Below are 17,803 nucleotides of genomic sequence, written 5' to 3'. Positions count from 1 at the left end.
TTTAAGGCTAACTACTTCTCTAAATTGTCAAAACCTCCAGTAATATGCAAAATAATTGGAAGAAAGGTCCTTGATGGAGTTGGCCAACCAACATTAGAAGTGGAAGTATTTTGCACTGTTAAAAACCATGAGACGGTATGAGCTACACCTTATTTTGTTGTATATACAAACAGGACATCAATACAGAGAGATGACATCACCACCATTAATGATAGGTCATTTTAGTTCATGAGAAAAAATGCAGGAGCTAAGTGTAGATCAAGTTTCTGAATAAATTACTTCTGAAAGAACTAGCAAAACTTCAGTGAAAATTCACTAAATTGCACTATTCCCAACTGTTATGCAGTATTTATAATTTTTGGAATAATAATGTTTTGTTTATATTTCAGTTTGTCTCCCACGTGTGATACCATAGTTATGTATGTTTTTATTTGTCATAATTGTTTCCTGAACTGTAGAAGAGCACCATGTAAATTTAAAAGCTTGTCTTTCTCATCAAGAGAAGTTGGTCTAATAAAAGATATTAACTCATTCACTTTGTCTCTCAACTGCTCTCCCTATGGTGGCTGTTTACACTCTGCAGAAGTAGAACTATGATTCATTCAATGGAAAATGCTCAGAAAAGGAGACAATTCATGTGTTTTTTAAAAAAATCCAGTTTGGAATCTATTTAAGGCTCATTTTGTCTGAGATTCTTAAGGTAGTCATCCTTAAGAAATCTGTAAAGGATGCACGGTATTAGTGACTAGTCAAAATGAAGCTGATTTTAAAGTTCACATTGTCTTTATATTACACTTCTGACTGCAACAGTAGATAACTCTTGTACCATGGTTAAGAGTCTATGATGGGTATTTTTAGTAAAAAGTCAGGTACAGGTTATGTGAATAGACAAATCACAGAAGCCCATAATCTGTCTGACTTCTACTAAAAGACACTGAGGCAGGTAGAAAGGGACAAATAGAGTACTGCTGGGGCTTTCAGCTGCTGATTTTGTGGCAGGAGCTGACCACTGCTGCTCAAACCCCACAGGGACTGGCCCAACCCCAGCTGGCTGTGCTGAGGGAGGCTACACTGGAGCTGACTGCCAGTCAGCTATCTTGGCAACTCTGAGGCTGACGGCAGCTGTTTACCCTGCCCCAGAAGATGTTACAAACGTCCCAGAAAGTAACAGAATACATTACCTCAATGACAGAATTATATCTTTAACCATGATTTTCCAGCAAGGTTTTAACTTTTTTAAAATGTAGTTATCCATAGTCAGTGTTCCCTCTGATCTTTTCCATCCATAGGCAGATTTTTTTGCATCCGTATGCAGAATAAATTTTTGATGTGCACTGAGATATGTGTGAATATGCACCACCAGTAGAAACATAAAACCTAGCTGAGGGCACTCTGGTAATTAGCTGGGCATCATCTGCATCTGGAAAAACATTAACTGACATAGCAAAGGTAGCACTTCATCAGCTCTGATAAAGACCTATGACGAATCTTTACAGCTTGTCTCTCTTAGCAAGAGGACGTGGTCCTATAAAAATGCTACCTCACCCACCTCAACTAACGGAGTTATAATAGCACTGTGGTGGTTAAAACAAAAACTAGGTCACTGGGTTCTATTCCCAGTGCTGTACCCATCTTAGGTCCAACTTTTGTGGTGTGTTCCCAAGTCTCCATGCGTAGCCCCACTGAATTGGGATTGGACTGAGATGGTATAAGGGGCTGTTGGCATGGATCAGCTCTTCAGGCTCAGTACCTTATTTTGGGCCAGTCACTAAATCACTCTAAATCTTATGTTTCTGTGCTATAAAATTAGTTATGTGACAGGAAAATTAACACACAAATAATATTCATAAGTTTGAAAATCCTAGATGAAAAGCTGAAAGTGCAGGAGTATAGAAATCATGAAAATGCCTATGGGATCAATTAAGTTGCTGCCGGGGGCATTGTTCTCTGGAAGCTGAGTGCTCGGTCAGCTGCTGAGGAGAGATTCGTTTGCTGCCTAGCTGACTAGCAGAGCACCCATGGCCAACCACAGTGGGTAGCCTGTGTGTCTGTTGGTGGTGCACATGGGTACATGCCTTTGTGCACATCATAAATTTATTCTGCCCATGAATGGAAAAGTGAGATGTAACATGGGCTGGGGGATATGTTTAAGGCAATATCTTTTTAATCTTTTAACATTACATTTCAAATTTAGAAATGGAATTGTTTGTAAGATTTTCACAATCATATTGCAGAGCATTTGTTCTATTGTGGTCTCTTCTCACTCTGAAATCCTTGAAAATGCTTCGCCTGAAGCAATTGATGCTGATGAGAAAGAAAGAAATGATTCTATTAATAGAGCCCTAGAATGGATAAATGAATCACTGAATGAAATGCTCAGAGACCTGCAACCTGCTGACCAGCATAAAGTTGATGAGCTGCTTGGGTAGGTATTGCATATTGATTTTTACTCTAGTAAAACAAATTCTTGCTCTTGTCATGCAAATAATTGTGTTGTAAATAAAATGTTTAAAATCTCAATTTTTTTAATGTTATTCCTTATCTTTTCTATACAATCTTTCCAGGCTATTACTACCATGTGAAGCCATGCACTATGTTATTTCCCATTGCTGTGTATTTATATAATATGTAGCTCATCCCAGCTAAGGTTGTCATGCACCCTGTTTTCAACTGAAACATCTGGTCAAGAAGGCAGCTCCAGTTGACAGTACGGGGGGCCCAGTGCTAAAGCAGGCTCCCTACCTGCCCTGATTTCCATGCTACTCCCAGAAGTGGATGCCATGTCCCTGGGGCTCCTAAGCACATGAGGCAACCATGAACTGGAAAGCTTCAATGGTTGGTTCTGCCCCAAGTGGGGACTAGGCAGCTTCCATTGGCTGAGAAATGCAAGCAATAGGAATTGCGGGTGGCAGCACTTGTGGGCGTGAGGTACAGCATGCAGAGCTTTCCTGGCGGCCCAGGCACGTAAGAGCTGTAGGGACGTTAGGGCCACTTCCTGGGAGCCGTGGCAAGCATCACTGGTAAATCGCTCTCTGAAATTCTTTCCACACCCCAACCTCCTGTCCCAGTCTGCAGTCCCTTCCTGCACTCCAAACCTTCATTCTCAGCTCCATCCCAGAGCCCAAACCCCCAGCTGGAGCCCTCACCTCTCCCTGCGTCCTGCTCCCTGTGCCCAATTTGGAGCCTTCTCTTGTACACTGAACCACGAATTTCTGGCTGCACTTGGAACCTGCACCTCCAGTCCAGAGCCCCCTCCTACACGCCAACCCTCTGCCCAGCCCAATAAAAGTGAGTGAGGGTGGGGGGAAAGGAGTGAGCAGAGGGTGACACTTTGGAGAAAGGGTGGGGAATAGGCAGGGCCTTGGGGAAGGGCTGGGACAGAAAGTTCAGTTTTGTGTGGTTTGAAAGTCGGCAATCCTAATTCCAGCCTGCACAAAATCCAAATATACCAGCATTGTACAGAGTATAAAGGTAGGAGTTAGGAATATACCTCCAACATACGCACACAGCCACAGAACTTAGTGGGGGTCTGTTGATTTCAGTATGTGTTAATGTAGATCCCTCATTTTACCTCAGCAGCTCATGGAACTTTGCTTGGAATCTTCCCCAGCCAGAAGCATGGCCAATACCTGTAGTGTCCTGAGGGATATAAGTGGTATGGAATGCCTTCTATGGACCCTCAGAACTGAAATTAAATTCCCACATGGAGTATTTACAAATCTGTAGTTTTGCTAGAGTACTCTTTCAAAGTAAGCCATTTTGAGAAGACATCTAAAGCTCCTACCTTGGGCTAATTACCAACCTCCTTTTGCCTCTGTTTTACGTACTTGGAAAATACCAATTCTGTAATAAAATGCATTTGCATTTTTCCAGTTGAACTTCTACTGATTTTAGAGAACTTATGAAGTGTGGAGTATGGTAATATTTTTCAATTTACTGCACGCTTGTCTGGTCTTTTCCAAGAAAAAAGAATCAGAAGTGCCCCAAAAGGTGTTTTGATTTTCCTACCAACAAAAAGCCCACAGATTTAATCAAATGCCTTTTTTTAACCAAAAAAATAAAATTGATGTTTGCCTTGGGAACTGTCTACTAGCATTTTACATATACAACATAGAACATTTTTTCTTCCCAAATCACGTAAACTGCATTTTTTTTTCTTCACCAAAAACCTGGTATATGAATAATAGGCCTACTTACTGCTCTTCACTCTGGGAAGGGTAGGGCAACACCCCTTCGTCCTCTTACATTGTAACAGTTACTGGCAGCTACCTCTTGGAGGAGATCAGCCTTCTAATGAGAGCAGCTGTAGGAAGAATGTGAGCTATGGTTTCCTTTTTACCTGTTGGAACAGGGTGCATCATATACCTGGCAGGTATAAATAGTTGCATTCCAAAATTAGCTCTGTGGAATGTGCTTCGTAGAGTGAAGCTTCACTATGGATGAATTTCATCTAACTGATGGATGCCTGAACAAAACATTGATGTACCACTTACATGGTCTTATTCCCACTGCAGTGGGGTGAATTTCTGTATCTTGCTTCCACTGTATACAAACAACTAAAATTCAGCCACTTCCAAAACAAGTCGTAGAACAAGTTCAACTCTAGAGAAAGATGACCTTTTGAATAAGCAAATGAGGCCAAATTCTGACACTTTAGGGAAGTGCTGGTGGGATTTAATATGCATGCAAAACAAATGTCTTCCTTTAAATGGTCTTCTCTGTACAGAACTCACTTTATTTACCTTGGAAGGATGAAGGGGCAAGTAAAACTTGCTAGGTTTGAGGGAGTTTTTGCATTTCAAGTTGGCTGATTAGACATTAAGCCATCTCCTCTGAGTTTTCATTCAACAGCATTTGAAATAGCTGGAAATGAGGTTTAATTACTAAACAGCATTGTCACTCTCAGATATGTGTACTTTGCCCTTCTGTTACTCCTTCTGCCAAAGTTTTCAAAGTACATATCTATTGAGCCTTATAACACCCTTTTCTGATGTGCATTATGAAACCTGTTTTAGAATTGACTAGATTGAAGCACAAAGTAGTTTATTGACTTTTCCAGGTTTACATGAAGAGTAAGCAGCAGAACCATGGATCTTACTTCATCTCACAGCGTGCTTTTTGTACTAGCCTACATTTCCTCCTCATTTACCTAATAATATTCTTAAGCAACTAATCATTATGCCTTTGCTTTTCCTTTCAGTGACTACTTTGCAAAGAAGCTAGAAGAAGAAAAAGAAAGAATGGAAATTGAAAGGGAAGAACAAGCAGCAGCAATTTCTGCACCTCCATGTGTTCCAGCTCCATCAGCACCCCCTGGCAAAAAAAAAGGAGCCAAATTAGGTTCTAATTTATTTTCTTATAGTTCCTGCAAGATAGATGATGAGTGAAAATGTTAGCATACCTTCTGTAGCTCCCCAGAGGTGTGGACAATGATGGGCAATTGTGCTTCTCTACAGTGCTTTTGTAGCCTGTATCCCAGACCTCCTTCCTGGTGACTAGCTTCAGTTCCTCTCTGCCAGAGCTACAGTCAGCAGAGACAATAAGGCTGCATCTACACTGTGAGCTAAAATCAGTTTTATTAACATCTGCTTATTAACACTGGGGTTTTTCAGTTAGATACTGAGCATCCTTACCTTCCCACATATTCCCCACAAAATCAACTTATTGCTGCCACACACAAGTTGCCAAAATTGCTATTGCAGCAGTGTATTGTGGGAACCTATCCCACAGTTCCCTGAGCCCTGTAGCATTCTGGCTATTTTCACTGGTGTAGCATGGGAAAAAAATGCCCTGCTAGTGGCTGTGGGTATCTGATGACATCTTCCTACATTTAATTTCCGTCGTTCCTCTGGCCAGTTAACCAAATGTCCCTTTTTCCAGGCAGAATCTGGCTTGCCTGTCTAAGAGGTGTGCTTTTTATAACTGAGGGGAGGGGAAGTGCGGTGCTTAGGAAAGGCTAGAAAAAATGATTTTGGGTTTCCCATCTGACAGGTTTTCAAAATGGGGTGCAAAAGCTTTGGAGGCTTGGATCTGGATTTAGACTTCCTGGCAAAGAAGACCCTCAGATCAATAATTTTGTCTCAAAGGCCAGCCACAGTAGTGACAAATTTCTGAGTGTGCCCAAACAGCAGAGCTACAAGCTGCAGTGCAAACACCCTTGCACCCGTTCCTTTGCAGCCAACGTTCTACATGGCACACCAGGAGGGAGTCCAGGACTCCCTGGGCCCTCAAGGAATCAACTGGAGGGGTCCCAGGAGTCAGCCTGGGGCACCAAGAGGCGGGTTTGCCCAGACTAGGTGAAAGGTGTCAACCCTCCTGAACCTGTGGGGCCAGAAGCATCTACTCCAAGACCCCAAGGTGAAGTACTGTAATGCCCAAGCATACGCCGACTGGCCACTACCCTGGCGGAATGAGGCCACCCCCCACTGTAGCATAGAGGAAGTCCAGGCAAAGGTGAATGAGGTCCAGTAGGGCTACATCCGTGTCCAGGATGCTGGCCGACAATCCGGGGCAGGACCCACCATCTGTATCTGGATTTAGCCCTCCTGCCAAAGGAGACCCTTAGAACAAGAATTTCTTTAAGTAGACATGAGAGCTACAATGAAAATGCAATGGATTGTTGAATCAGCTATGGCTGCTTTGTTTGCTCACCGACACGCCAGGGCAGGACCCACCACCTGCCCCTATTACCAATGGTCCCACGCTTGGATCTAGGTTTAAACCTCACAAAGAAGACCCTTAGAACAAGAAATTTTATCCTTGCAACCACTGCAAAATCTGGAACTGCATGTCTATGTAGTAGACACGAGTACAACACTGAAAATACAATATAGCATAAAATCATTTATGGCTCAGGGTGGCAAAAAGAGCACCGACTGCAGCCAACCCCAAAAATCATGACCTTCAAGGGAGACTTTCCCTGAGTGGCTAAAAGACCCCTGACTACAGCTAGCCCTGAAAATCATGACCTTTGAGGGAGACTTCTCCTGAGCAGCTAAAAGACCCCCAACTACAGGCAGCCCCAAAACTCATGACCACCGAGGGAAGGTGGCTAAAAGACCTCCGACCATAGCCTGCCCCTTGGCCTTTGGATAAAGTCCATACAAGAATTTCCTCTGAGAGGACAGCCCCTCCAGTAACAAAGAATTATCTCCTGTTGCCTGAAAATCGTGTCTGATGAGGGAGACTTTCACCCGATAGCCAAAAGACCCCCAACTACAGCCAGCTTCCAAAAATCATGATCACCCAGGGAGACATTCCCTGGGCAGATCAGAAACCTCCAAATTGCAGACAGCCTCCCAATATCCAAGCTGCCAAGGGAGATGTCTCCTGGCTGGCTACAGGAGCCTCACCTTGTGCCCCATATCCTTTTATTGGTTTGGGATCAAGCCACATGATGTAGCTGGGGGTGGGAAAGTTCCAGACTGTGCGGCACCTCTGCGGGGAGGGAAGAGAGGGGATGTGGGACTCAGGACAAAATGTAAACGGCTGAAAAGTTTCTCGTCCAAGCATGATCCCCCCACCCACAGCCTAGCTGCCATATGATGTGATGGTAGTGGCTGGCACCAAGCAGTCCAGAAATAAAAGGCAACTAGCAGAGGTAGACACAGACCACACAAATAGCAAAGAAAGAAAGAAGATTGAGTTTCTCATGATTCGACGGCCATAGGCTTTCAGGTGCCGAATTGAAACAGTCTTGCTGTTGCCTAATTCCTGCGCACCTGAGAGCAGTGGAGATAGAAGAGGCCAGAGCAGAGAGTTGTGGGGCAAATGTGGGACATCTCTAGAGGCTAATGAATTCAATTTAAAGACATGGCACTTCCTCACTACCCTTCATTTGAAATTTTAAACTCGAACTGAACACTACATTTGTCATGTTATTACGATATTATATCAATATTGTGTTGATTTTAGTGCACCATACATCGAGCTAATGGAATTTACAGTGAAGACAGGCACTTGCGAAAATTGGGCTAAATGACTTAAAATTAATATTATCTCATAGTGTAGACATAGCTAAAGTCATCACCACTGCTGAGCTTAAGGCAGGAGGAAACGAGAGCAAAGCGTGCCCAGTAAGCCACAAGGAATAATGTAACAGAGCCTCTTTCCAGGTTGTGATTGTCTACCCAGCAAGGTCCATTCTTCATCCTGAGGAATGAGAATGGAGGAGATTGAGTATGGAGCATATTAAAGAAAGTGATGGGGGAGGAAATGGGAACCACATGAATAAACAGGAAAATGAGAGTGAAATGAAGATGGGGAGAACAAACAACAGGGGGAAGGGAAGAGATATTGGGGAATACTAATGGGATGAAGAAAAGGGGAAGAATGAAAGTGAGAAGGCCAATTGAGAATAAAGAGAAAAAGGGAGGGATCTGCGAAGGGAAAGAATCGGTGAGGGTGGAGAGGAAAAGCAGAAAGAATAAAGATGAGAAAGTCAGTGAAAGAGACACTGATGTGAACAAAAGCAAATGAGTGGTAGAGACCAAAGGTATTAAATATGGGCGAAAAACAAAGACAAAGTATGTGCAGTCAAAGAAAGTATGTTTCTCAAAGAAATGCCTCCTTTCTATTATCTTTTTCTGTGGCATTGGAGAGTGAGCTGCTGCTGCTGATGCCTTATCATGTTTATCTTGCTATTGGCTTCTTACTGATCTTGTAGTATCAGTATAATTACCTGAGATTGTATTATAGATGTGCGCATTAGTGAAAATATACATCTGCTTTACAAATTAACAAGATTGTTAGATATGCCACCCACAGTTATGTCCATCCTCAGCTGTCGTCTTTTGCTTCACGCAGTAGTTTAGTGAGCTTTGATACTCAATTGTCATCGGCTACTTAGTTTCAAGAGTTATCAATTTCTTGCTGAATGTAAAAATAGACAAATTCACACTTATTTAAGACTGTTTTGGCTATTAGGAATCAATGGCTACTGTTGCTGACTCACAGTGAAGCCGTAACAGAGGCTCGACTTCCAGTAGTTAATTTTAGAATATACTCGGCCTGGTTCCATGTGGCAAAGAATTACAAAGAATCTTTGAAGAACAAAACTGTTTGCATTAGTTTTTGTTCATTCATTTACGGCATCCCTATTTGTGCTACTCTTTATCCCATGGATATCAGTGGCGTAGAATACATCATATACTGAAAATGTAGTTAGGCTATACCTACACAGCAAAGTTATTTTAGCTACGTCTACACTGGGATGCTACATCGACATAGCTTATTTCGATGTAGTGAAATCGAAATAAGCTATTTCGACGAATAGCGTCCACACATCCTCCAGGGCTGGTGCCGTCGACGTTGAACGTCGACGTTGGACAGCACTACATCAAAATAGGCACTGCAGGGGAGCATCTACACACCAAAGCGGCCCAAATCGAAATAAGGGTGCCAGGAACAGCTGCAGACAGGGTCACAGGGCAGCCTAGCACTTCCAGGGTAACAGCAAGCCACTCCCTTAAAGGGCCGCTCCCAGGCACATTCAGCCTGCACAGCATGTGGTCTGCAGAGCCACAAGCATGCACACCCCGTGAAGCACCACGGACCCCCAGCAGCAGCAGTAGCAGCAGCAGCAGCAGCAGCAGCCAGAGGCCCACACACCCGCCCCTGGAGGACCAGTGGCTGGCCTGCTCAGTGCCATGCAGGAGGCAGCTGACCATCTTTTATTTGAGGAAGATGAGCTGCCCCCAGGGGATGAGGAAGCAGCCCCAGACCTTGCTGCCCTCCCAACCCCCTCCCCCCAGCACCACACATGCCGCCGGCTGTGGAGATACCCCACGAGCACGGACTGGTGGGAACGGCTGGTGCTTGGCGAGTGGGACAACAACCGCTGGCTCTGGAACTGCCGAATGAACCGGCAGACATTCCTGGAGCTCTGCCAGTGGCTCAGCCCTGCCTTATGGCACCAGGACACTCCCATGCGACGTGCCCTCACTGTAGAGAAACGGGTCGGCATTGCTGTCTGGAAGCTGGGCACTCCAGACAGCTACCGATCTGTAGGGCAGCAGTTCGGCGTGGGCAAGACCACCGTCGGGGCTGTCCTCATGGAGGTAAGAGGACCCAGGGGGGAGGAGGGGACCCCTGGGGGGAGCCCTGGGGGGAGAACCCGGGGGGGGAGGGCCAGACACACCCTGCACACCCCTCACCGGTGCTCTCTCATGTCCTTCCCCTGCAGGTCATCTGCGCAATCAATGCCCTGCTCCTCCACAGGCTCGTGCGGCTTGGGGACCCGGATGCTGCCATCCCGGGGTTTGCCAGCCTGGGCTTCCCAAATTGCTTTGGGGCTCTGGATGGGACACATATCCCCATCCATGCCGCAGAGCACAGCGGAGGACGCTCCCTCAATAGGAAGGGATACCATTCCATGGTCCTCCAGGCCTTGGTGGACAGCTGGGGCCGCCTCTTGGACATTGATGTTGGCTGGCCTGGCAGCACCCACGACACCTGGTGTTCAAAAATTCGGGCCTGTGCCACCAGCTGGAGGTGGGGACCTACATCCGCCAGCGGGAGATCCCGTTGGGGGACACCACCGTGCCCCTCTGCGTTGTCGCAGATGCGGCGTACCCCCTCTGGCCCTGGCTCATGCACCCTTACACGGGCCATGTCACAGCCAGCCAGGAGTGGTTCAACATATGCTTGAACCATGCGCGCCAGGTGGTCGAGCGTACTTTCGGCCGCCTCAAAGGGCGCTGGAGGTGTCTCCTCACCCGCCTGGATGCAGGCCTCCCCAGCATCCCCCAGGTTGTGGGCACGTGCAGCACACTCCACAACCTGGTGGAGAGCAAGGGAGAGGCCGTCTTCCAGGGCTAGGCTGTGGAGGCTGGCAGGGCCGATGTCCAGCCACCCGCTGCCCCCAGTCGCCAGGTCGACCCTGAGGGGATCCGGGTCCAGGAGGCCCTGCGGACCCATTTTGACCAGGCTGCAGGGTGAACGCTGGCAGGGCCAGCTGCAGGTGAGCCACCCACTGCACACCCCCATCCTCCACAACACTCCCTGCCCCCACGCCCACACCACAGAGAACCCGAGAGCACACACCTCCCCACACTTCTGTGCAATAAATGGAACTTTTTTTAAACAAAACTGTGCAACCTGTATTAATTATTAACAGAAGAAGGGGGAAACTTTATACATGGGGGGGCAGGTACAAAACGGGTAGAACAAAAACTATTTACAAAGATGGGGGGAATATGTCCAAAGGAGGGGGCAGGAGGGGGCCTTGGGGGGCAACATCCTCGGCCATGCACCCCCTATTGTCCTGCACCTGGTGTTGGGGGGCGCGACCCACGTCTCGGCCGGAGGCCTTGGGGAGGCTGGGTGGGGGCTGGGAGAACCGACAGATAGGGCCGGGCGGAGTCCGGAGGCCCATGGTCCCCCTTGGTGGCAGGCCCCAGGACAGCTGATGGTGGAGGGACGGCAGGCGGAGCGGTGGGCGGAGCGGCGGGGGGGGGGGGGCGCCAAATGCTGCGCGATGTCCTCGAAGGTGCGCATGAAGGCCCCCCAAGCCTCCTGGCGCCAGGCCAGCGCTCGTTCCTGGAGATGGAGCCGCCGCTCCTCCACCTGCAGGCGCCGCTCGGACACCTCCAGCTCACGCTGGAGGGTGGCGAGCAGCTGGGGGTCCGTGGACGCCCGCAGATGGCTCTGCCGTTGTCGGGCTCGTCCTGGGGCTGGTCCGTGCTCCGCTGAGGGCCTGGCCTGCTGCGATGGCCCCAGTGGGCTCTCCGGGACCACAGATGCCGCGCCGGTGCTCTCCAGGCCCTCCGATGGTGCAGCTGTGGAACAGAGGGGGGAAGAAGAGTGGAGACAGCCGTTAGTCTGGGCTCTGACCCGTGGCCCTTGTACCCCCACCCCTCTGCTGCTGGTTCCCCATCCTCCTCCCCTGGGGATGCTGATGATGATGATGGGTGTCCAACCCCCCCCCGGGGGACCCTAGGTTCCACTACCCCCATCCCCAGGGATGGGGCATGGTGCTGTCCTGCTGGGGGGCAGGGGCTGATGGACTCTTCTGAGAGACATGCCACTGCTGTCCTCAGGGCCATGGTCATCTGGGTGTGTGGAGGGCCCTGGTCATGTCTCTTGTCCCCGCCCCTTAACCCCGGGGGTGTGTACCAGGGGGGTATATACCTGACGGTCCGCTCCCACGGTCAGGGGACACCCATTGGGCGGACACCCTGCTGGAGCTGCGGGAGGGGAGGTCTATCAGCAGCCCCCTGTCACTGGAGGCCGCCTCCTCCTCCTCTGGTGTCCCAGGGGTGGACTCCTGGTGAGGCCCCTGGGGTGCAGGGCTGGCCTCCAGGGTGGACTCCGTCTCCAGGGCCTGCTGGGGCTCGTCGCCCGAGGTCTCAAGGGTGGCTGGCGGGGAGGAGGTGTACCGGGGGCCCAGGATGTCCCTGAGCTCCCTGTAAAAGGGGCAAGCGGTGGGGGTGGCCCCAGATCAGCTGGCTGTGTCCCGGGCCCGGGCGTAACCCTGCCGCAGCTCCTTTACCTTACTCCTGATGTGGTCAGGAGTGTGGGCAGGGTGACCCCGGGCAGCCAGGCCCTCGGCCAGCCAAGCGAACGCATCCACGTTCCGCCTCTTGCTCCCCATTACCTGGAGCACCTCCTCCTTGCCCCAGAGCCCCAGCAGGTCCCGGATCTCGGCCTCCGTCCAGGAGGGGCCCCGTTGCCTCTTCCCCCGCTGGCTGGCAGGCTGGGAGCCCTGGGTCCCCTTGGTGGGGGGTGCCCTGTGGGCACTTGGGGGGCTGGCTGGATGCCATGGGGTGCAGGGTGGTGGGTTGGGGCTGCTGAGGATGTGCAGGCTGTGCACGTGGCTGTGCTGCTGCCTGCACGAGCTCTCAGCTTCCTGCACAGGAACTCAGAGGGCAGGGAGCTTTAAGGGGCTGCTGCATGCAGCGACCATAGAGCTCAAGGGCTGGAGAGAGCGTCTTTCAACCTCTCAGCTGATGGCTGCCATGGAGGGCGCCGCTATTTCGATGTTGCGGGATGCAGATCGTCTACATGTGCCCTACTTCGACGTTCAACGTCAAAGTAGGGCACTATTCCCATCTCTTGATGAGGATAGCGACTTCGACGTCTCGCCGCCTTACGTCGATTTCAACTTCGAAATAGCACTCGGCACGTGTAGATGCGGCGGGCGCTATTTCAAAGTTGGCACAGCTATTTCGAAATAGCCGGCTAGTGTACACGCGGCTTTTGAGTAACAGTTGTTATCTCAAAATAACTTTGTGAATATTTATACTACGCACATGCTATTTTGAAATAAATTCAAAACAGCAGGTGCTTTGAATTTTGTGAAACTCATTGCAGGAGAAGTAGCTGTTGCAAAATAGCGCACTCTTAAGAGACGGAATAGCACTATTTCAAAATAAGTCATAAATGGAGTCCAATGGCATTATTTCAAATTAGGCACTATATGTCTGGACATGCTATTTCGAAATAGCTGGGTGCTATTTGCAAATGCATTCTTGTGTGTAGCTATGTTATTTTGAAATAAGCTATCCTGGAATAGCTATTCCATAATGGCTTATTTTGAAATAACACTGTTAAGTCCATGTAGCCTTAAGGTCCTATTTGAGTGAATCTTCACTTAAGAAGTGTACCTATAAGTGTACTCTGTTACATTTGTATTTTGTTACTGAAAGTTGTTCTCTGATGTTTAGATGAAGGGTCAGACTTTCAAAGGCGCATGTATTTTAGGTACCAAAATAAACTATAAGATTTTCACAGGAGATATGTTGGATGCAGATCATTTTTGAGAAATCTAACTCAGACTGTGGATTTAGAACACTGAAAATTTGGTCTCTTCAGCTCAGAGCTTAAGGGTGCTATATTTTTCTTCATAATGTACATGTTGCTTTGCAGAAAACAGAAGGTGCACTTTGTCTCAATCAGCTTATAATGCAAACTAGATAAATGCAGAAAATTATGAGATCAAGAAAGAAAGGGAAGGATGAGGTTTACAACAAATAACATGCAAAGCATGCTTTATGTATGGAGCTTGAGCTGTAAGATTATTGCATCTGAATACAGAGAAGGGCAAAAGATAAGATATAGAGATCAGTGGTTAAAAGCTGAAGGAAGTGAGTTTTGAAGAGGGATTTAAAATCAGAAGGGTGGAATGCGCTGTGCACTTGGAGATCAAGATAATCCCAAGTGATGAGGACTTCAGATACAATAAACATTGTTTGATTAATTGAAATAGCCATCAAATTAATACTTAAGATTCTTAAGATAGTATTAGTCCATCAATTAATATGCATGATATTTAAATGTCAATATTTGACTTATTTTTAGGATGCTGATGTAGTATAGGTATACAACTGAATTTCAAATCAAGAAAACATTTAGTCAATATTCTTAATCATTTAGGAAAGAAGACTTCCATTACAGAGAAACCAATCCCACCTGCAGGACCCACTGAACCAGTGCTCTGTGGCAGCATAGCCATTGCGGGATTATCACTTGCTGTTGCTAAAACTGGTGCCACGGTTAACAATACACCTTTGTATTTGTATCTTGCATTGATGAAAAATCAGGTACTTGTCAATATTTTCTTTTTCATTTTGTCTCAGTTGTAGACATTGTTCCACAGTTGTGTACTTCAGGAATGTTCAATGAAAAGCTGTATAGTTTGATATCCATTGTCAGATGATTCCTTATATATGACATAATCCAAAACTCATTGAGGTCAATTGAGGGAATTTTGCACACATTTCAGTGGGCGTTGGATCAGGTCTGGAATGAAAATAAACAAGAAATCATTTGGGTAAAAAATAAGAAACAGTCTTATTTTCACAAGACTTTTCTCAGTTTCAGGATTTGCCTACGGAATTACCTGTGCCACTACCAATGGTCACTCTATTGAGCTGTGGAAAATCATCATCTGGAAAACTGAAGTTAATGAAAGAAGTGATGCTCATACCACCCACAGAGTTAACAGTTAAACAAGTACAGTATACTACTATTTTCACATTAATTTTATGACATGATATATTGACCTCATACCTTTCAGATACAGCCCCCAAAAGTGATTTTTAAATTTCTATTCATGGGTGAGACCAAAGCTTCTTTAAGAAAATGTTATTGTGCAGCTCTCCAAATATAAAGTATAAATGTCAAGTGGATCACTGAAATCAATTCAATTAAAAGCAGCAGCTGAGTTTTGCAATACAATGAAAGCATATAATAGGCTCGAATAAAATGTAACTTGCCATTCAGAGGTAATAAATCATAATATCAGTCGGTGCATAGAACTTAGTAAAAGGATGATCGCCAAGAAAAATACACAATAAGATACAAAATCTTTGGGAACAGTATTTTTAAATTAAACAATGTAGAAAGAGGAACAGATATCCATTAAAGGGGCAAGAAGAATGGATAAGAGCATGCAGGGTAAATATCATATTTGCTTAACTGTATGTGGCATTAAAGAATATATATTCACACACAATGCCTATGTTAAAGCTTTTTTATAAAGGTCACTTTATCCTATTGGTGGAGTTATAGATATTGTGCCTTTCGGAGGCATAATGCCTCCTGGTTACTTGAGGTGGGAGTGAGAGATTCTTTGTTACAACATATAGTAGTAAGTATAGTGTACTATGACCTCTTCTTCCACTAGTAAACATTTATAGGCATGATTAACATAATATGAAGGCACAGATGTATGAAGGGATGGTTAATCTTTTCCTTAATTCAGGGCTAGTGGTTAATTAGTAGCCTATGACTCAAGATTGGGGTTCTGTGTCTGACTGTTACAGTTGTCCTGTGTGACCTTAAACTCTCTGTTCCTCCATTCCTTGCTTGTAAAATGGAGATCACAGTACTTTCCTACTTCACACAGCTGTGGATGATAAAAAGATAAATGTCTGTGAGGTGCTCATATGTTAATTTCAAAGGGCTAGGACTCAGAAAAATTAATCCAAATTAACTAAAAGTGTGAAAAGGTTAGTTAAACTGCATTAAAACCCTTCGTGGAGGTTTGATTCAGAAGGAAAGTGGCCTTAATTCACTTTAGCCCAGTTCACTTTGGAAGTGAATTATGCTAAACCAAATTTAGGCCATTTTAATTCTGAATAAGAGCATCCACACAGGGATTTAATGCATTTCAACCATCCCAATTTAAAATTAATTCAGATTAATTTATCAGAGTATCCCCATATAGACAAGCTTTTCCCTAGATAGATCTAGGAAAATGCTGATTAGTCAGCATGGGCAATATACAGATGATATTTGGTACCTAAATATCATCTCCCCAACAGGCCTGGTATCCTACATAATGAGGACTCCTTCTTCTAGCACATCTCCTGAGCTAAAGTTATGTGTTAGGGGCTAGAGCACAGATAGGTGGCCTTATTTCTTAGTGCCTGCATCACTGTTTTGAGGCTTGGGGCAGTCATTTAGCTTTTCTCTTCTTCTTAGATCTTATGGGCTAGACAAGAGATCGGCAACCAAAATAGCAAGAAGAGCCATTTTTTCCAATTTGGTAAAAAACTCAATAATTCAAGAGCCACAATGCATGTCAGTCCTTAATAAATAACATCAAACCATACTTTTTGTAACACCTATTTTAAGAACAGTGCGCACACAAAGATTTGTAATGCAACATATACTTACTGCAGAATGTTCGCAAACTTTTTACATATTGTATTTCCTCACACCTCAAGTGTGTGTTTGTACCACTGCTTTCCTGATTCACTCCTGAACCTTCTCTCTATGTGGAGGACTCCAGCAGGAGTTATCCAACGTTCTGAGATCACATATCGTTTGCTATTTAGATATAATTTGTTCATTTTTTGGGCTTGTAGATGTTCACTGTTTATCAAAAATAACCAGGAAGGTTTTTGGGGGTTTTTGTTTTTTGGTTTTTTACTTGGTTATTATAGCGTTGGGAACAACAAAGAAGTCCTTAAAGAGCCGCATGCAGCTCTGGAGCTGCAGGTTGCAGAACCCTGGGCTTCAGACTAAAGGGTTTGCTGGTTTTTAGTTGCAGTAGGGTTCTTAGGGGTGACAGGGCATCTGTCTGCCTGTTACCATTCAGCAAGATAAGGAATTCTTGGTGCTAGATCCACTGCTGCTGACTGTCTGTCATTGGACAGCTTGACCCAATCAGAAGGCTATGGATAGCCTGTGATGTTTTCTTTGTGCTAATCAGACCTACAAAATAAAAATTTGCATTGAATCGTGAGCATTGGGATTTACATTTCTTAAAAATAAAAGAAAATGTTTCCATGTTTTTATTTACATGCTTAATGCAAAATAATTCTGTTTTGGATGACTGTTATTTATTTTAAAGGGTATTGAAAGGCTTCTGGATATTCAGAAACAAGTGATGAGATTACTGGATCCTGTAGGCAAAGGGGTAAGAAAAATAATTTGTGGAGCTAATACTGTGGATATACTTCATATGGCATCTCTAATACTGAGCAGAAAATATATTATTTGACATTCATATCTGTTGCCTATGTATATTGAAAAATAGGCCTTGTATTTCATTTCTATCAATTTTGTGGCATTGGGGTGACCAGCTGTCCAAATATTATCAGGACCATCTCAATATTAGGGATTTTGCTTATGTATACAGTTGTATCTCCCCACACCTCCACTTGCTGTCTGGTCACCCCAGGCACAGTATAGCAAATGCATTTATATCACTCACCTACATATTGTACACATATTATAGCAGAACAATAGTTCTACTATATATAAGGCCAGCTTTCTGATTAAAGCTTCACTATTCTAAGTGCTCTAAAATCTGTAGGGTAATTAGATTGTCTTGAAATTTGGTTTGCTTAATAGG

The 17,803-nt window shown here is 45.5% G+C and overlaps 1 protein-coding gene across 1 annotated transcript in view; it reads left to right on the top strand.

The window, feature by feature from the left end:
- The window catches only part of ENO4 (enolase 4), a 46,408-nt gene that overhangs the window by 4,513 nt on the left and 24,092 nt on the right, over positions 1 to 17,803 (top strand). The window contains exons 2-7 of the mRNA XM_074999075.1: positions 7 to 135; positions 2,235 to 2,425; positions 5,201 to 5,340; positions 14,374 to 14,540; positions 14,815 to 14,952; positions 17,300 to 17,365. Coding sequence (XP_074855176.1) covers positions 7 to 135; positions 2,235 to 2,425; positions 5,201 to 5,340; positions 14,374 to 14,540; positions 14,815 to 14,952; positions 17,300 to 17,365 — 831 coding nt within the window. The remainder of the gene's footprint in view (positions 1 to 6; positions 136 to 2,234; positions 2,426 to 5,200; positions 5,341 to 14,373; positions 14,541 to 14,814; positions 14,953 to 17,299; positions 17,366 to 17,803) is intronic.

The sequence above is a fragment of the Carettochelys insculpta genome, chromosome 7 (genome assembly GCF_033958435.1).
Source record: "Carettochelys insculpta isolate YL-2023 chromosome 7, ASM3395843v1, whole genome shotgun sequence".
Taxonomy (NCBI): domain Eukaryota; kingdom Metazoa; phylum Chordata; order Testudines; family Carettochelyidae; genus Carettochelys; species Carettochelys insculpta.
Note: the sequence above shows the minus strand (reverse complement) of the source record. Positions and strands in the feature narration are given on the sequence as shown.